Here is a 20,862-nt window from a genome sequence, read left to right on the forward strand (position 1 = left end):
AAATATGAGGAATTAGAGTTTGGAGATGGGAAAACTAAAGAGTAACCTCAGGGGACACCTGACTGACTCGTGATTTCAGCTCAGGTTGTGTGTTCGGGGTCATGAGATTGAACTCTGCATTGGTCTCCATGCTCAGCATGGGGTCTGCTTGAGGGTCTCTCCCTCTGACCATACCCCCAGTGCATGCTTTCTCTCTTTCTCTCTCTCTCAAATAAATAAATAACTAAATAACTAAATAAATAAAATCTTTACCAAAAAAAAAAAAAAGGTAGCTTTGGATGGTATGATTGGTTATTTAAGTGAGACCATTTGCTTCTGTCTCCATTAAGGAAGGAACAAGATAGAATGGGGTAGACTTCAGCAAGAATGTTGGAGCTGAAGTGACAACAGACATGAGTTTTCCACACTGAAGCGGATGGCCTTGGGAGCTGGATGAATTGTTCTCCTCAGGTGCTTCCATACTTACGGAATCATTGATAGTACTGTGGTTTTCAGCCCAGCTGATCTGATCTCAGCTGCTGCAATGGTGAACAAGTACTTGGAGTAGGTCATTGATCATGTTTGAGGTCCATTTTGTTTGAGGTAGATGCCGAAGGGTAGGCGAAGGTTGAAAATGATTGTAGCCTATGAAGGGAGACATGATTCCATGAAAGTTAGAGCAGAGGGGGACGCCTGGTTGGCTCCGTTGGTTAAGCAGCTGCCTTCGGTTCTGGTCATGATCCTGGCGTCCTGGGATCGAGTCCCACGTCGGGCTCCTTGCTTGGCGGGGGGCCTGCTTCTCCCTCTGCCTATGCTGGCTCACTCTCTCTCCCTCTCTCTCTCTGACAAATAAATAGAATTAAAAAAAAAAAAAAGTTAGAGCAGAGGGATCACAGGAGGAGATTTGAGCACAGACAACCAAGAACAACAGTGTGTCCAGAGCTCCTGGGTGCTGGGTCATCAGGTCATACCACGCAAGTGGAACAAATTCCCACCTGGGCATGCCCTCAGGGAAGAATTGAGCAGAATGACAGATTAGTTGTTAATTGCCGAAGGTAAGAATTTTATCAACCAGTGTTCCACTGAAGAAGACGGATTTAAGATCCTGGTCTAGGTTATTAATCAAATTGTTTTGAAGTTTCTTTCTTTTTTTTTTTTTTAAAGATTATTTATTTATTTATTTGACAGACAGAGATCACAAGTCAGCAGGGAGGCAGGCAGAGAGAGAGGAAGGGAAGCAGGCTCCCTGCCGAGCAGAGAGCCCGATGCGGGGCTCGATCCCAGGACCCTGGGATCATGACCCGAGCCGAAGGCAGAGGCTTTAACCCACTGAGCCACCCAGGCGCCCCTGTTTTGAAGTTTCTTAAGTCTACTAGAAATAGTCTTTTTTTGGTCGTTGCGTAGATAGGCAAAAGAACTCAGGAAGTCTTTAATTTGCTCATGGCACTATGAAGAAATTCTTTATCAAAAGCCTGAAATGGACCAAAAATGTCTTGTATTTGTGGAACTTGGGATTCTCACGTGGTTACTGTTGGCAGAAGTAGGTCATTTTCTCCAGTAAAGCGGTAACCATGGATGGAAGTGGAGGGCAGGGTTGCAGGTTCTGCATCTTTCCTGTCCAAGGCAGAATTGGTCCTGGATCAGTGGGAGCCTACTGGAGGGCCAAGAGGGTTCCCCTGTTAGAGTTCCTCCTTCTAAAATATGGCATTTAAGGGAGGACATGGCAATGGCTTTTCACCCATATTGATCCCTGCTTTGAATCTGACTAGTTGTGGAAACCAAAGACCCTCATTTTAAGTATCTGAAGATCTTCCTCTAGACACGAAAGGCTAACTCTGTCTACCCACACTGAGCATCTCTAGGGCCATGTGTGTTGTGAAGAAACTTTGAGACTTGACCAGATATAGCACCATCATGGATAGGAGTTCATCAACTTATCCTGGAGGACAGTAGGGCTGAATAAGGCCTGAAGTGGGAAGTTTATTTGAGGGGAAAAAGAAGGGCTTTCAAGGAACCAATAGAGGAAATAAGACAAAACAAAATGTAGCAAACCTTCTTTGAGGCAAGGGATATTCTCCTTACAGTAGAGCATCCTATTAACCATTAAAAAAGTATAAAGATACCATCTCAAAATTCCAGTGTGGGTTGGCTAAAGGAGGCAGGGAACACAAGAGTTTATGTAGCCATCTCCCTGGTGCACTTTTAGGTTAGCAATTTGGATTTGTGGAGTTCTCGGAAGGTGTGAGTTTTCAGAGAAGAGAGATTTCTTAAAGGGTATTTGACAGTTGGAGAACCCCAGGCAGACAGCTTTGCCAGGCTCGAGACAAGAAAGTGAGGCAGTTTGTACCCAAATATAAAATAACTAGCTGTGATTAACTTGAGGACAAGACTGGATCAGCAGTACCGTGAATTGAGAAATACCTGCTTTACTCCTGGACTCCTGTGAACTTGAGTGTAAATATTAAAAAATGAAGCAGGTGGAGAACTCAATGTCCACACCTTGTTCTCAGGGTGCTGGAAGCTGTCAGAGAAGGAGCTGGCTGTTTCCTGAATAAACAGTCCAGTGCTTTAGCCAGACAATAGGCTTTCTTTCCAAAACATACAAGACTGCACTGAGAGAGAATATTGCAATTTAGGAATTAGGCCAGATGACTGGGAAGGGACAGATGGAAAAAGCCTAAATATTTGTGACATTGAACACTGGAGAGAGAATAATTCCATAAGTGAGGACCACAGGTAATTAAAAACTACTCTGGCTAATAATTTTAACTAATTCTTTGCCTTAAAAATTTTTATATAATTTGCTAGTAATATATTTGAATTTTATCTCCTTTTTGTCCCTTTTTCTACCTCATTTTCTGTATATATGTATGTCCCCAGTGAGGATATTTGCTCAGTTAGAGAAGACTTTCTTCACTCAAAGGGATACCGGTAGTTAATTGTGTTTCTTATGAGAATCTGGATGCAGGACGTGTGGGTGGCTCAGTCGGTTAAACATCTGCCTCCCGCTCAGGTCATGGTCCCAGGGTCCTGGGATGGAGCCCCGCATCCCATCAGACTCCCTGCTCAGCAGGGAGCCTGCTTCTCCTCCTGCCCCTCCCCCTGTTCGTGCTCTCTCTCTTTGACAAGTAAATAAATAAATAAAATCTTTTAAAAAAGAAAGAACCTCTGGATGAGATTTTATTTCTGTTCATTGATTTATTTAACACATATTTATTGAATACTTATGATTTACCAGGCCCTGTTGCAGACCCTGAGAATTCCTCAGTAAATTGAGGCAGACAGAAATTCCTACCTGCCATGTAGTTTATATTCTAGTGGGGGGAAAAGATTATGCATATATTTAAATACAATGTTGGATGGAAATTGGTTGTGGAGAAACAGAAAATAGGAAAGGAGGATGGGAAAGGCCAGGAGTATGGGAGGGAATGTAATGGAGAAAGTATTCCAATTTTATTTCATTTAATTTTTTTAAGGATTTTATTTATTTATCTGTCAGATATAGAGTGCATGAGCAGGGGGAGCAGCAGGCAGAGGGAGCAACAGGCTCAGGCAGAGGGAGAAGCAGGCTCCCTGCTGAGCAGGGAGCCTCATGCAGGGCTCCATTCCTGGGATCATGACCTGAGCTGAAGGCAGATACTTAACCGACTGAGCCACCCAGGCACCCAGGATTCCAATTTTAATCAGAGTAGTCAGAGACTACCCTACAGAGAGGTTGTTGACATTTGGGTGAAGGCCTGATGAAAATGAGGGAGTTAGCTAAGCAGATATCCTGGGAAAGTGTGTTGCAGGCAAAGGAACAACAAGTATAGGGGAGCCTTGTGTGTTCAGGGGAAGTGAAGAGGCTGACCCCAGAGCCAACTAAAGGAAGGAGAGAGAGGTTGGAGAGTCCAATTATGGAGGGTTGTGTAGATTTCATTGTAAGGACTTTGGATTTCCATCTGAGTGAAGGCATTTGAGAGTTTTTTGTTTTTGTTTTTGTTTTTTTTTTGTTTTTTAGATTTTATTTATTTTTGCAAGAGAGAAAGGGAAGGAGAAAACAAACATGAGAAAGGGGGAGGGGCAGAGGGAGAAGCAGACTCCCTGTTGAGCAGGGCATCCCATGTAGGACTCGATTCCAGGACCCTGGGATCATGACTTGAGGAGAAGGCAGATGCTTAATTGACTGAGCCACCCAGGCATCTTGCATTTGAGAGTTTTGAGCAGAGGAGAGACCTGATCTGGCTTCCATTTCAGCAGGAACATTCTGGCTGCTCTCTTGGGACTAGAATATGATGGGAAGGACCGGGAAAAGATGGGTTACTAGTCAGAAGACTATTGAAGTAACCTGGTTGAGAGATGATGGCACCTTAGACGAGGGTGACCAGAATGAGATGATGAGAAGGGGCCAGTTTCCAGATGTATCTTGAAGGTGAAGCTAATAGAATTTTTTGATTCATTGGGTAAAAGAGTCAAAGATGATTCCAGTGTTTTTGCCTGAGCAACTGGAAGGATGAAATTTCGAGATATAGAAAGTTATGAGTGGAGTCAGTTTGCATGGGCAAAGAAGGTGTCTGGTTTTGGTCCTGGTAAGTTCAGATGTTTGTTACATTCCACATGGAGATGTTGAGCAGGTGATTGGAGGAATCAAGAGCCTAAGGAGACGTGGGAACTTCTAGTATCACTGTGGGAGTTATTAGCATGGAGACACCAGACTACTTGAGATCTCAAGGGAATGGGCTGAGGGTGAGCCTAGGCACCCAAAAATGCCCTCCAAATGAGGTTTGGAGAAGCAGTGGTCATTGAGGTAGGAGAACATGTCCTTGGGTGCATGAAGCAGTTGGTTCCAGGTGGTCACAGGCAGTGTTATAAGATGAGGCCTGAGGTGACCACATTGGAGCAAACAACATGGAGATCATGGGGGGACCTGGAAAGGCAGTTTTGGTGCAATGATGGAGGCCAAAGCCTGACTGGAGTTTGTTTAGGGAAGAATTGCAAATTAGAGGCACTAAACTATGGGAGCAGGGAAGCAAAGAACAGGGACAAAAGTGTTTTTAATTTAAAAATGGGGAAAGTTATAGCACATTGGTACAGTTGATGTGAAGGATCCCGTAGGGATGGTGTTGATAATCAGTATGTATAAAATATCCAGAATTCAGAGATTTTTATTTATTTATTTTTAAGATTTTATTTATTTATTTATTTGACAGATAGAGATCACAAGTAGGCAGAGAGGCAGGCAGAGAGAGAGAGAGAGAGAGAGAGAGAGGAGGAAGCAGGCTCCCTGCTGAGCAGAGAGCCCGATTCGGGACTTGATCCCAGGACCCCGAGATCATAACCTGAGCCGAAGGCAGAGGCTTTAACCCACTGAGCCACCCAGGCACCCCAAGAATTCAGAGATTTTTAAAGATCACCTGTCATTTGGATAATTAAGACCAGGCAACAGAAGTCCCAAAGGGCTAAAGTGGGATTTCATCCTTTAAGATTTCTTTCTTAAACCATGGATTTTTAAGAACTGAAAGGACTTTTAGAACGTAAGACATTCAGTGGTGAATTTTTTGCTGGGGGATGACTTTTTCCAGTGAAATCTCAGAGGAAATCCTAACCTATGTGCAGATCCCAGTGGAACCGCCAGGATTCCTTCACTGACCCCACCCCCACCCCATCTCCTGCAGGTGATCCTGAGGCCTCAAAGGGAACACCTCAGTTACTCAGAGCAGAGATTCAAAAGCACTGGTTTAAGCCAGACACCTCTTTTACCAGCAAGGAATCTAGAGATTAAGATTCTTGCCTGAGAAGAAACACGATATTTAAGAACTAGAAGAGAAGTCAGTTTTCTGAGTTTCAGGACCATGGACTATTTATGTCTATCCTTGGTCTCTAGGGCCATGCTCCTTATTCCAAACAGTGCAGGACTCCTGAATGAATGAATGAATGAAGCAGTGAATGGCTTAGAGAGAAAGAGCCTGAGGCCCAGAAGTTGTGATACCCAAGGATAAATGCCTCCCTTTTGGCCCTGTGGGTCTCCTTTTTGGGGCCCAGTTTTGTGCTGTAGCGTTTATGTTGGTCCTGTGAGTTGGATGTGGCCCTCATAGGCTGTTATATACCTCAGATGCAGAGGGAAACATCTGTTAGTGGGCCACTTAAAAACTCTTGTTGAGTTTTGTGGTTTAGGCTGCTCACTCCATGGAGCAAAGGAATAAGAAAACCACTATCTGAGGTTAGTCTTGGTGAGTATATATTAAATGCTCAATTCTGTCCAATCACCATGACATTCAAATACATTTATTTAAAGCCTATGGATTGAAAGCCTTTAACAGTCCTCAACGAGGCAGACAAGTTTCTTCATGACTGGATACCTGCTCCCTACCTCCCCTGCCTGATTTTTACATACAGTGACATCCTGTTAAAATGAAAGTTGAACACCCCAGGAACCAAACCCCCACCCTTCTGTACCTTGATCAGCGTGCTCGTTTTATGAGCATTCTTTTTTTTCCCCCTCTTTGTATAAATTAATTGACCTGGATCTATCTATCTCTCTCTCTCTCTCTCTCTCTCACACACACACACACACACACACAGACACTCTTAAACACACTGCACTGCTCTAAAATATTTTTTAAAATGTCAGAGTGTATCAGTCCATGTGCTTAATATTCTTTAAGGCCTCAGTTCTCATAGTGAAGCAGGTTTCTGTCCAGTGCCTGGCTCTCCCTCTCCTCTCCTTTCTTTCCTCTCCTCTTCTCTTCTCTCCTCTCCTCTCCTCTTTCCTTTTTCCTTTCCTCTCCTCTCTTTTTTCCTCTCCTCTCCTCTCCTTTCCTTCCCTCCCCTCCACTTCCCTCCCCTCTTCTCTCCTCTCCTCTCCTTTCCTTTCCTCTCCTTTCCTTTCTCCTCTCCCCTCCCCTCTCCTTCACAGGCCTGGCTTGACCTCAAGGCTGACCTATTTTGCTTGCCACTCCCCTCAAGCAGTTCCTCCCTCTCAGGCAGTTACTTGGGCAGATACAACTTACTGGTATCCCTTCTGCTACTACTGGTCCGCCCATGATAGGTGGTCAATTTTGTATTTAATGAAATGAAATGTAACTGAAATAGTGTTTATCCTTACGAGGCTGGAGCTGTCTGTCTGGATTTCTGTTTGGATGATGTCATGGGGAATTCAGTATTCCATTATTGTCTTTAAAGTTAGGATTGTGATAGATTAAGAATTCTGTAAACATTTGTTGTTCACAGAGATTTCTCCCCTTAAAAGAGGATTTGAACTTTTCTTGATGATAAAATCATATTTAAAATTGTCAAGGAACTTATAAATTACTTAGCAACTCTAGCGCCCAGAGGTAGACACTGTTTGTATTTTGAACTTTCAAACTGTTTTCCCACATGCATTGCATATATTGATAAATACTTTATTCCTCAAAGTGTTTTAAGGTAGTTTTTACCTGCTTGGTTTTAGTACTATGCTAAGAAGTTAGTCAGAATACCTCCTCACATTTTATATACAGAAAAACACAGAAACTAATTCATTCATTAATTGGTTTAAACACAAAAAAGAAATAGTGCCATTTGCCAATTCAAATCCTAAAGACTTTTACTGACTTTTAAAATGCCTTATGGTGTTTTGATGAAACTTAGGCAATATTTAAAGCTGCTCTAAAAGGTAATTGTAGGACTAGAAGTCTAAAGCCTGAAAATTCCTTGGACTTTTAAGAGCACATTTTTCACTTATGGTTCTCAGATCATTTCAGACACATTAAAATAATCTTTTCAGCACCATAGTGGGAGTGATAAGCCATATCATAAAATGGATTGAGTTTAAAAAATTTTATTACAATCTTTGATGGGAGGCTTTTCTATGTTAATCTTATTATATGGGCAAATATCCTTTTATCATGTCATATTCATCTTTTTGAAGGACAACCATAGTTTGAGTAGCATCGTTTAAGATATGACTTTTATTAAATGCTGTGGTAACTTAATTCATTACACAGAATATAAACCTTCTAATTAAATTCCCCCTTGTTCCAAATTTATAACCAGGAGAGTCAGCTCTGTCTTTGAGGGAGGGAAGAGCATCATTAGTAATACAGTGTCTTTACATTTGACTTTGGGCATGCTGTGTAGATCATTGTGTGATATTAGGTGAGGCACATGCAACTTCTGCAGATCTCTTCCCGCAGACTTCCAAAGAGATCAGTGTGGCTACTATGTAAGTCTCCTACGGGTTACTCAAAGTGTATTCTTTGCATTAAAAAGTTTTGTAGGAGAAGATGCATATTATCATCCTTAGGCCATTCACGTGCTGTCAAAAGCTGACATTTGAGAATAGCCCTAAGGATTAGCTTTTCATTTCTGAAGATCCTCAAAGCCTTATCTTCCTAATTTGCTAAATCAGTACTTTCTGGGGCTGTCATTCTGGCTCACTTTGTAGAAACTACTCCAGGATTCTAACTTCACTGAAAGCTGATAAAGGAAATAACCATCTGGAGAGCCTTCTTCCCTTTTTTGACAAAATTGGTTATCTAAGATAGCTTCCATACTGTTGTATAGCACCCACTAATAAAAATGGTGACAGACCCTTTTAAGTCTTAGAAGCAGGAGAAAGTCTGTTTCTGATTAACTGAAATGCCTACCACTCTTGGCTAGCAAGGGCTGGTCACCATGCCTCTGGTTTTCTTGTCTCTGTGGCAGCTAGTTTCCTTGGAATTCAGTGTAATGACCAGTTCCCAGAGCTTTCTTAAGTCACAAAGTTTTTCTTATTCCCCTTGCATTTTTTGGTTTATGTTTTTTGTCTTCTACTCATTGTTTTTCATTTTTATTGAACTTTACTTTTATGGTAGGTAATCATGTACCTTGCTGGGAATAAGTGGTGTGTGTTTAAGTTGATAAAAATATTGTTGTCATCTCTATGCTAGGAAATGTGAAATTATGTTGACTGTGGTAAAATTATTTATACTAATTTTAGAAAACTATTAACTCTTCACCTATAGGTTGCTAACAACTAAGTTTAATCTCTGTTACTCACAATGTAGGTGCATTCAGGAGGCCCCCGTTATTGAGAGGAAATTCTAGATTTTAATGTCAGAAATGTTGGAGCCAGAATCACTCTGTTTTCAGGTTTGTGAATGATAGAACTGTGAACTGAGTGAGTCGATGTTGTTATATGAATTTTAACAGAAATAGCTATCATAGACTACTTTGCCAATTCACAAAAAAGGCTGATTTTACAGCTGTGATGTAATACTGTATATATGTCCTTATTTTGTGACTGAGATTATATCTGTGATAACTAAGGCCTTAAAAAAGAGTGTAGGAAAGATTGAAAACAACTTTTTTGCCTTTCTCCCGCAGTTTTATTGAGATATAATTGACATGTAAGTTTAAGTGTCTAACATGTTAATTTGATACACTTCTGTATTGCAAAATGATGACTGCTATCATATTAGCTAATACCTAGGTCAGGTCACCTGTTTACTTCCTTTTTTGTGGTGAGAACATTTAAGATCTACTCTCTTAGCAACTTCCAAGTACTTTTTGTTGTCTTTTAACTGATAGATTGTTGACTCTACCAAGTAGATTAACTTTCGTCTCTGAGATGCAGGTTTGTTCTTCTGGAGTTCAAGGTTGGGCATTTATTGGGGCACCTAGGTGGCTCAGTCAGTTAAGCGTCTGCCTTCAGCTCAGGTCATGATCCCAAGGTCCTGGGATCGAGCCCTGCATCAGGATCCCTGCTCAGCAGGAAGCCTGCTTCTCCCTCTGCCACTCCCCCTGCTTGTTCCTTCTCTTGCTGTCTCTCTCTGTCAAATAAATAAATAAAAATTAAAAAAAAATTGGGCATTTATCTTTGAATCCTGTCCAAGTTTAGGTGTAAAATATAAAATCATTAGGGTACCAGTCCTTAAAAAATTTTTTTGAATATAGACTCCATGGCCAATGTGTGGCTTAAACTCATGACCTTGAGATCAAGAATTGTATGCTGTACCAATTGAGCCAGCCAGGTGCTCCCCATTTTTTTAAAATATAGGTTTGTTTTGTTTTGTTTTGTTTTTGTTTTTGTATGTAAGTTTGGGATTCACAGAATCATTCTGTTCCTTTATCCTCTCTCACATGGTCTACTCCAGATGGTTAATATTAGTTTGTACATAATTAGAATGATATTTAAGGCAAAAAAAATTTCCTCCTCAATTTGATGGAAATATTGGGCTTGATGTTCCGTTATAGGGAATTCATTTTTTGACTTTGCATAAGTCAGGAATTCTCTCTGGACTACTTCCTCGTTTGTGACATGAGAGGTTGGACCACTGTGTCTCTAGGGCCCTCTTAGCATTAGTATTTTATGAAGCTATGGCAATTCAAAGTCATAAGATCATCAGAAAGCTTTATGTAGGTATGTAGAAAAACTAAAGAAGACCCTAAATTTGGAGGAAATTCTGTATTGCTTTGAGTATATAAAGTGCTTCTAAAATCTATTGCTGATTCTGGAAACTTTTTCATAAGAAACAGAGAGTTATTGCAGAAAGAAATGCCATTTTCTTCATTTAAGAATTCCCAACTTTGGGGCACCTGGGTGGCTCAGAGGTTAAGCCTCTGCCTTCACCTCAGGTCATTGTCCCAGGGTCCTGGGATGGAGCCCCGCATCGGGCTCTCTGCTCAGCAGGGAGCCTACTTCCCCCCTCTCTCTCTGCCTGCCTCTTCACCTATTTGTGATCTCTCTCTCTCTGTCAAATAAATAAATAAAATAAAATAAAATAAAATAGAATTCCCAGCCTTAAGGAAGAGGAATTATTTAAGTATTACAGATTTTTAAATTATGTCTATAGCTCCTAAAGGAAAAACTAAGTTCCCAAGTTGTTCCTTCTGTAGCCCATTCCAGTATTACACATCTGAATTCATCATGAATTTGTAGCCAAAATATTTCCAATGTTTAAGCAATCTTTGATATCCTTCAACTTAAGGCTTGGCAGAAATACTCAACAAGTATATACAAGAAATACTCAACAAAGAATGGATGAAATATAGTAAGAAAAATTTTTTATTCTTCTATCTTCTTTCTCTCACATGAGTTTTATTTCATTGAGGAAGTTTTCTGTCTTTAGTGGGTCAAAATGTAATTTGGAGGTCAAACCTTTGGTCCTAAAGCTTCTGAAATACCTTTTTGGCAGTACAGAGTTGTAGCAATTAGGTTTAATGTCCAAGAATCATTAAAATACCTGCCTATTTTAAGAGAGAAGTTTTTAGTAAATTACCAAGTACCGACTAAACATTCCAATAAAAAACTATTAACTGAAAAGGGGGCTAAATATAAGTAAGTTATCTAATTCTTAGGAGGCAGTGGTTCTTCATCCTCACTGCCCATCAGAGTCATTCTAAGGATCTCTAGTAAAAACCGCTGCCCAGGTTGCACCTTGGACCACTGAGAACAGTTGCCTAGGCTGGGGCACAGGCATCAGAAATGTTGAAAGATGCCCAGGGGATTCCTGTACACAGCTAAGGTTAGAGCCTCTCATCTAGGGCTCTTAGTTTGTTTCAAATATCACAATAACTTGGTTAGTAGAGGATTACTCACTAATGTCTGAACACGCTGGGCTTTTGGATAGCCAAGTATGGTGGAGATGGCCTTGTAAGTCAGGATCTAGTTGAAAGCCTGCCTCTCACTTGATGGAACGAGCACTGGGTATTATATGCAACTGATGAATCACTAAATTCTACCTCTGAAACTAATAATATACTATATGTTAATTAAGTTGAATTTAAATTAAAAAAAGAAAAAAAAAAGAAAACCTGCTTCTGTTGATACCATTTTGTTATCTTAGATGTTTTACTCTGCAATTTCATTCCACCTTTAGCATTAATCTTTAACACTTAATAACATTATAGCAATTTTCTAGTATTTTCTAAATCACATCCAGAAGTCAATAGATTCAAAATTTCTATCTAGTTGTTTTGATTCAAGTGGCCATGTAATGGAAAGACCTTTAGTTTGATAGTTAGCTAATGACTTCCCATTGAGAAGATTTAGATTTTTTGAATTTGAAATTCTATGGGTTGATGTCGATGTTTGCAATTATCTAAGAAGTAAGAGCTTTCTAAGCAAATCAGCAGCAAAAGCCTTGTTAATGCATCTTGAGTAATGTTAAGCCTACTTAAGAAAATAAACTGTTTTGAGAATCTTGTTACATATGTGGGGGATCCTCATTACAAATGAATTTACACATTCATGAAAGCAGACTCGGAAACTGAGAGGCAGCTCTGGAGAGAGCCTGAGACCAGCGCTGGTAGATCCGCACATACTTCTGGATTTTGCCATTTATTAGGAGTTTAATTATGGGCAAGCTGTTCAATCTCTGAGTCTTAATTTCTTCATCTATGAAATGGGAATAATATCTACCTTAATTATTTCACAGAGTCCTTACAAGGCTTAGATTAAATCATTCATTTATTCAACAAATACGTGATTCACTGAGTGCCTTTTACTTGCTAGGCAGCGCTCTAGATGTGAAGGATATAAAGAAGGAAAATATGTCCTTGGAAAGAGAAAATATAGTGGTCACTTCTTACGTTATTAAAAAAATTCATGTTGTAAGCCCTTTGAAGAGAGCTACTCTTTCATCTCTGTGTTCGCATGTCTTGATACCTGGCACATAACAGAAAAGGGGCTAAAATATTGATTATATAAGTGAATGAATCACATAATTCATTTCCTTGAAAACATTTTGTTCTCTGGACTAGATCTTCCTTGAACAAGTTGAAATGAGTAACATGTGGGGGTAGTTTCAAGTTCTTGCTGGTTTAAAGTTCCACTCAAACTGGAACGTGGTAGTCTAACCTGAGATCCTTTCAAACCACAGCGATGGTTAATCTTTTAGTTGGAGTTTAATTCAATTTAGATTAGTATTCCCTTTATTCCAGTTACCATTTCAACAGCATCAGCCTATTTTTGGCTAATGCCCTTTTCATGTTTGGTATTAATCTGAACTCTAATATTTCTTTTGGAAAGAAAGATAAATTCTTTTCTTGACATCCCTTTTTTCCATTAAGTTAAAAAAAAAGTCACTTCATAAATGTGATTTCAAACAGCTGGATTTTAATATTTCTACCTTATGGGAAGAGCATTTGGCATTAGCAGTGTTCCCACCACATTGCCTGGATCGCATTTAGCACACAAATTTCTTAACCTGGACACTCTGGCCAGTGATGAACTTGTAGACGTGCAGTTGGGCTGTGTTCACATGCTATTCTAAACTAGGTCAGGGGGTGGGCTGGTATTTTCTATACTCTTTTAGGAAAATGGGAACACATGCAGAACTGTAATATCCCTTTCATACTGGGTCACAGAAATACTTTGAGGATTTAAGTTTCCTGTCTCTTTGCAACAGGTAAAAAGGTTATTCTCTTTGCAGCCCCGTTTGTTGTTAGGACAGCTGGAGGAGGCCTTGGTGTGCTGATGCCCAATCTTTTATTTGAATAATGGAAGTTTGGAGTTGAAAGGACCTTGGATTTGATCCAGGCCTGCCACCCATATTCTAGACAGACAAAATAGAGGAGAAATGAAGAGGCTGTGATAGGCAGCACCAGCAGGGGTCTGCGATGCTTTTCCTGAGGCTTTGTTTCCTACCCACGGATTTGTACACACTATGTGGGTTTCGCCAGCTTTTGTGGGTGCTCCTAGGAGAAAGCTCACAGAATGCAAGGTGATATGCCATGTAAGATAGATATAGATGTTTATGGGCCCACGTGTATATAATTGTGTAATTTCCATTATCCTTTAATGCTTACATTGATAGTAATATGTTAAGTTTGCAAATTTATTTCAAAGTCTTACAAAAGTAAATTCCATTTTCTTTTACTGGTTTGTAGAGATTTCAGGGATTCCATATTCAGCATGGCCAACAGAAATTTGAGCTGGGCTTCATCATGTTCTTTAAGTTACTCACACGGCCCCTGGCATGTGTGCTTCTCAGGTAGCAGAGAGCACCCATTATTTTCCTATGTTTTGCATTATAAAGTCAGTGCTACCCCTGCCTGCTATTAAAATTGGTTTTTCTTAGGCACGAGATGAATGAATGCCAGAGAGGTTAAATATTTTGCTCAGAGCTTCACAACATCCAGTGACAAGTTGGGAATAAAATATACGAGCCTCCTTTTTTTAAGCTTGAGCTCTCAAGTTCTGCTGGACCCCCAGCTGCTGCTTCCAAGGCTCCCCACATTCTTGGAGGCTTGGGAAACTGCCACAGATGTGTTCATGCAAAATAAGAACCCTATATCTATGACTTTTGCTGGGCAGGTCATGGAAAGAAAGCACCTGTGTTATTCATTTTCGGATTAGAGACACGGAGTGAGTAATATACTGCAGGCCCCAGAGTTCCCCTGGCTGGGATACCGTCTTGTGTGTTTCATAGGATGAAAGTCCTTACCAAGAGAGCCCTCTCTGAGTTCAGTTTTTTAGTATCTACACATAGACTGATTTCCCAAATTACCATGGCACACGAACAGGGAGGGGGTAAAAATTCAAGAGCATCAAGCTTGCATTGACTACTTTATGCTCTATATTGTATTTTTTCAGAGTGCAAATTCACCTGCACCAGTGGTAAATGCTTGTATCTTGGTTCACTGGTTTGTAACCAACAGAACGACTGTGGGGACAACAGTGATGAAGAAAATTGTCTCCTGGTGACCGAGCACCCACCTCCTGGCATCTTCAACTGTAAGTCCCTCCTACTTACCTTGGTATCGTTAAGTCCGATTCTGTTTTTTGAAATGGTTAGGAGGTGGGGTCATAGGGAAAGGGAAAGGATGTTGATTTTTGGTTAAGAAAAGAGAGTTTGTACTTTCACAAAGGGAATTTTTTTTTTCTTTCAGTATAGAAAGATGGTGTGTCTAAAAGTGGAAAATTCATTCTACTTTCAGAGATGGCCAGTGGTGCTGTGTTTTGAAATAGGCTTTGACTACTTAGAAACACTAACTGGATAACAAACTGAGGGTTTTGGAGAGGAGGGGGGTGGGAGTTGGGTGAGCCTGGGGGTGGGTATTAAGGAGGGCACATATTGCATGGAGCACTGGGTGTGTGTGGTGCATAAATAATGAATTTTGGAACACACACACACACACACACACAAATTAAATTAAGTTAAAAAAAAGAAAAAAAGAAATAATATTTTGGGTTAGTATTCATGTCAGTTTTGTAGAAAGTTTTTAGAGTAATTTAAGATAATGATTTTAAAATTTTAAATAAGCAAAGAAAGATACTTGGAGAGTTCATAATTTATCATGTAATTAAAATAAGAAAATAGAAGAATTTATATGGGACTTGAAAAAGGTTCTGATTTTGTGTTTTTCTGTTTGGCACTAGATGGAAAACAAGTTAAGTAAGGTGTTTACATGTGTGAATCCCAAGGCCGAGGCTTTGAGCATTTCTTGAATTTGAAAAGGTGAAATCAGAGTTTGAAGTTCATCGATGTTTTGATCTCATGGTTTTTATGAAGAGAAAGGAGTAAGAAGTCAGCTTTGAAACACTGCTGAACTTCTCTTAGGAAACTTGTTTTCTTGAGCTAAGTGAAGTGGCTTAATAATGAGAATGTCTTTGAAATAACAGGTCCAAAAGGGATGTTTTCTCCTCTTCATGGGGTCCTGCTCAAATCATTTGTTGGAATTTGCTTCTTTCCCAAGTTTTACTGCCATTATTTTGAAAAGTTATATTTGTTTTTTTATTTACAGATTTAAAATTTTTGTTATGGCTATCAGACTGCATAAATACTAATACTGTAATGTGAAATGAGAGGAGATTTTTTAAAAAAGAAATGGTTTTCTCTATTCTTGCTTTATTTTAATGTTGAAAGCAAACTCGGAAAATGACCATACCTAGTGAGATTTAAGCCTTTTATTTATGCTTGCTAAATTCTGGAGTGTAATAGTGCAATAATTCTCATCAAAAAAAAAATTCTTATCAAGTTTTTCTGTTGTGTTAGTTTGCATTTTCTTATATTGACTGTCCTTAGAGTCCTATCTCTATACTTTGAGAAGACAATTTAAGGTTAGGAGTATACTTTCTTGTTGTTTGGTCCTTGTGTTTCTTGTGGTGATATTTTCAAAGCCCTTGTGCCACATCTTGGTTGTGGAGAGCAGAGTTCCTTTGACTTTCTAGAAGCAATAACTGAGTAACTTTATGGTCATCAATACTGTAATTGCATAATGCTGTTTGCCTGGACACAAGGAAAGGATCTCCATAGTAAATTGTCCTGCCTACTCCAAGTCTGCCTGTTGGGTTGGGATCCAGGCCACAGCACTCACCTAATAATGGGACAGCTCTGTGACCTTATCTGCAAGATGGAGCATGAGAATGGGCATTGTAAGGATTAAGTGGGATGGTCATAAAGCACATGGAATCTTGCTGGTACTAAGCACTTGATGTAGGTCAACTAGACTCAAGTCAGTGGGTCGTAGAAGAAAAGAACAATGTAAAGACAATTTTTTGTTTCTCTAGATTTGAGTAATAGCAAACACATTACATGATAAACTGTGGAGAGAGTATTAAAATCATATGCTACTTTCACTGGATTGGAGAGTTCTGTGTGAAAAGCAGACAGACCAAACCTTTGACCCTCTAACCTGGGGCACTTTGGAGACTATGTCTCTGTGTCTTGAAGGTGCTTCCCTTTCACTTCAGGGTAGTTCAGCTGCAGTCCTCTTACTGTATTGAACCCAACCTTCCCTTCCCTTCCCTTCCCTTCCCTTCCCTTCCCTTCCCCCCACCTCTCTCCCTTTTTCAAGAGTAGTACTTTCTGGTTTTTAAAGCCTATTTCCAGATATCTTTTTCATTCATTTTTAATGATCTGAATGCTTTAATTTTGCTTAAAGCTAGGTGAAGGAGTTACATCTATAAATGTCTCCACGTTGCCCAGGCAGCCACAAAAGATTATCCTACTAGGAACCTTAAGATCCTGTTGATGAACTGTCAGTCCCTGCTGTCCAGATATAACTAAAACTTGTTGTGTCCTTTTAGCTAAAATGGGAGATTAAGACAAAAACCAGGAGACATAAGAACAAAGTTTAAGACCATGGCTGTGGCTTCAAGTAGACTTGGGTTCAAGTTCCAGCTTAAGGAAGTGACTAAACCCCTTTAAGACTTAGTTTTCTTTTTTGTGTAAGGGGAATAGTTCTCTGCCATATAAGTTTGCTGTGAGAATTTAAGTAAAATGATATACATGAAAAGCATAGGCTATATAATCGCGTCATTACTCTTATCATCCTTACTCATTGTGTGGCCATTTCTTGGGGAGGTGGACCACCATAGCTTGTGTCCTCTGTCTGTAATGCCAGAGTCAGTCTTCATATGTAACAGGACTTTGCAGATATCCAAAGGTGAGTTCATCTTTACAGATTCTAGATGCTTCCTACCGACTTCTCCCTGCTCTACTGAGGGCAGCTTGCTCTGATCTGGCCAGCAGCCCCCTCTGCACTCCTTTCCCCCAGTCCTTCACAGGCAACAGAGGGAAGCTGGGTTCCCTTGTCATATGGGACACCTGCTCTGAGTTTGTTGTCACCGGTGTGTTCTTTGTTGTCAGGAGTCTTTGGGAAGAGTTGTAGCCTCCTTGCTCTTTGTTGATGCCGAAAGATGATCTAATATTGAGTGAATATATTTTCTTCCCCATACCCTACTGGGCAAGAATGTAGAATTAACAAAGATATGTTACTTCCTGTTAATAGCTGCATAGCAAGGGTTAGAGGCTCTCTATTTGAAAGTGGGTTTTAATGGATCTACCAACACATTTCCTCCAGTAGATGGACAGTATGCCCTTCACAGAGTACTAACTCTGATGATGAGGCTCTCCTTCCTCTCTGCCTCGAGAACTTCAAGTTCTACAGGAATTCTTACCTATAAAATGTCACATTCCAGAAAAATACATAGTGCTTCCTCCTTGTTCCTGTTTAAGAACAAGATTCATTTACTTGACCTGCTTTGTTCCCACCGGTAGGGAACATTCAGTGTTCTGCTATTTGATTGTGCTAACGGTAAAGCAAACTGGAATCTTCTGGATTTCCAGATGAGCTAGACTCAGTTTTTTGCCTATGTTATTGGCTGTGAGCATGCACCATGGCTAGGATGTTTGGGTCATCTCCGTCTCATTTGATATTTACTAAAATTTACCCTAGATTAAAGTTAGAAAGAAAAAGTTACTGTCATTTGTGAGGTCATGAATGCTAATAATAACAGAGACACTTACAGTAGCTCTAACTAGCTTTTCCCTTGAAAAAATGTTTTTGCAACCTAAACTGGGTGGGTTTTTTGTTTTTCTGTTTTAATTTTTATGAAGAGTATATTTTATTTGACAGAGAGAGTGCACAAGTAGGTAGAGCAGCAGGGAGAGGGAGAAGGAGGCTCTCAGATGAGCAAGGAGCCCGATGTGGGGCTCGATCCCAGGATCCTGAGCCAAAGCCAGATGCTTAACTGACTGAGCCATGCAGAAGTCCCTAAACTGAGTGTTTTTGCCTGCTTTATCTACTTTACTAACTATGGTTAGGTCATCCATTGACTGAGGCTGGTTTATTTTTCTGTGAGCCTCAAAGTGTTTGCATAGATGTGAAGAACTAGGCTGGTGTTGGTTGTCTCACAAGGAAAGAATTTTCCTGGATGCACTTTTTTTTAATAGAAGAGGAAAAATGTTGTCAGCCTAAATTGCCAGTTTTTCTCATGTCTTTTCTCTTGGCTGCTCCATCAAAATATTGTACTCCTGAGCACTAAAGATACAAATTATACAAATAAAATGATTTATTGTGTAGAAAAATAAAATTATTTTTATACAAATTATTATATTTACAAAAAAATTATTAAGTGCCTTCTTTGATCATTGTACCAGGAATTGTGTGGGATGAAGAAAAACATAGACCCTGTGACCGTGGTGCTGATAATCAAATTGGGGAACTGGAAGATAAATACAAGCACAGGGTAGTGAAAGCTAAGCAGTTCTAGTATTTTGTGGTTCAGTAGGTTAGAGAGAATTATTTTGGTTGGACGAGTAGTCATGGTGGCTTTCTGGAGGAGGTGTGCAGGGAGGCATGGAGAGGGACAGAGTGTCAGGGCCAAGGATAGCACGATTGTGGGGAGAAGGATGGAGTAGCAGGTCGCCTGAGCTAGGGTGGGAAAGGTGGGTTGAACCCATAGAGAAAAGCCAATAAGTCATGCTACACTTTCTGTCCATCTCTGAAAAGCACTGAGCTGCCTGTGGGTCTGCTGTGCATGTGTGGGGGAGAGCAGCATAGCTCACCTGTCGCCCTGGGTGATGTTTGCATTGCTGCTTGCAGACTTTCAGTGAACCCTGCCTCACCGTTCCTACCAGGCTGTTTCCTGTTATATGACATTTTCAAAGCCCCTGTGCCACATCTTGGTCGGGGACAGCGCAGAGTTCCTTTTACTTCCCAGAAGCAATCATTGAGTAGCCTTGAGAAGAGCCATGTCCTTTGAGAAGGTTGGCAAGAACAACCCTTCCTTAAGCAATCACAGCTAAAGAATTCATGCCGCTAGACCTTAAGAGTAAGCCCAAAGTTGAAATGAAGCCAGCAGTTAATCAGAACGACTTTCACTTTCAGCATCAGTGGAATTTCCAATTAACTGAGGGGGTTCGATTCAGGGAAATCAGGGAGTGGAGGAGCTCCCATCTCAACGGGAGGGAGAAGTTGCTTCTTTCTCCATAGGTGGTCTCATAAAACTCAATCTCAAAATCCAATGAACTAAAGCTAATAAAGTATACCCAATTAAGCCAGGATTTTAACTTCAGGACTTTTGAAGAAGGACATTTTTTTTGGCCCAAGGCCATTTAGGGTAGTGACAACCAAATAAAATAAAATTTAACATATTAAAACCTGAGTTGAGTGTCTTTCTTCCCAAAGCAGTTCTTCTCACAGTCCTCTCTCCACCCGCCCCTCACCCCACCCTGAAAGGGACTTGCACCTAGGTTCAAGTCACCTTTAGGCACTGAGCTCTACTACCCTGTGCTTCGCCTTCCTGTCTTCTGCCAGCTCTCTCCACCTTGCAAGTATGTTTGTCCGTTCATTCATTCATTCAGTTTTCTTAAGATAGAATTGACATACGGTGCTGTTTAAGTTGAAGGTATATAGCATAAGGATCCGACTTACGTATATTATGAAGTGATTACCACAGTATTTTATATTTGGTACCAGCCTCATAACCATGGGGAAAACATACTCACAACCAGGCTTCACAAAGACTGGGCCTTTTTTTTCTTTACTGAAATTATTTCGGTAAACATTAACAGTCACTACCATCAACTATCCTGTCAGAGTTCATATTTCTTCAGTTGTCTCATAAATGTGTATGTTGTTATATTCTGTTTGCAGTTTGTTTGAACCAGGATCCAAAGAGATTCCAAATATTTCTCCAAGAGGGATTGATATGCCCCTCAAGAATTTTTTACTCTATAGTATACCCCCTAACTTCTTGTAATTGTTGGTAGAAGGGTCTGGGTTGTTTCTTCTGTAGGGTTTCCATACTCAGGCTTTTGCTGACTGCTTTCCCCTGAAGTCACTACATGTGCTCCTCTAGCCCCTCTAATCCCTGTCAGTTGGTAGTTACATCTAGAGTTTGGGGAGATTTACATTTGAATATTGTGTGTGTGAAGTGGCTTCACCAGCGTCATTTTCTTCCTTTCCAGAGGCCCATTAGTCATGAGGGGTTGCAAAATGGTCATAACCTAATTCTGTCACTTTTTTTTCTCCATTTACTAGTAGGGAATGCTTCTATAAAGTGAAACTCCCCATTAACTATGTGATTACCATATCATATAGGATCAGTTTTCTTAATAATGAGAAAGTTCCCTATCACCCTTCACAGGTAACCAATGAGGTTTTTTTTTATGTGTCATTATGAACTAATGAATTAAAGCGCATTTTTAAAAA

At 40.2% G+C, this 20,862-nt stretch overlaps 1 protein-coding gene across 4 annotated transcripts in view; it reads left to right on the forward strand.

Annotated features, from left to right (window-relative positions):
• LDLRAD4 (low density lipoprotein receptor class A domain containing 4) overlaps positions 1 to 20,862 on the forward strand; it is a 422,342-nt gene that overhangs the window by 211,338 nt on the left and 190,142 nt on the right. For all 4 annotated transcript variants that reach the window (XM_080821462.1, XM_080821463.1, XM_080821464.1 and 1 more), the window contains one exon: positions 14,516 to 14,656. In XM_080821462.1, coding sequence (XP_080677588.1) covers positions 14,516 to 14,656 — 141 coding nt within the window. The remainder of the gene's footprint in view (positions 1 to 14,515; positions 14,657 to 20,862) is intronic.

Source organism: Martes martes (genome assembly GCF_963455335.1).
Source record: "Martes martes genome assembly, chromosome: 13".
Lineage (NCBI taxonomy): Eukaryota > Metazoa > Chordata > Mammalia > Carnivora > Mustelidae > Martes > Martes martes.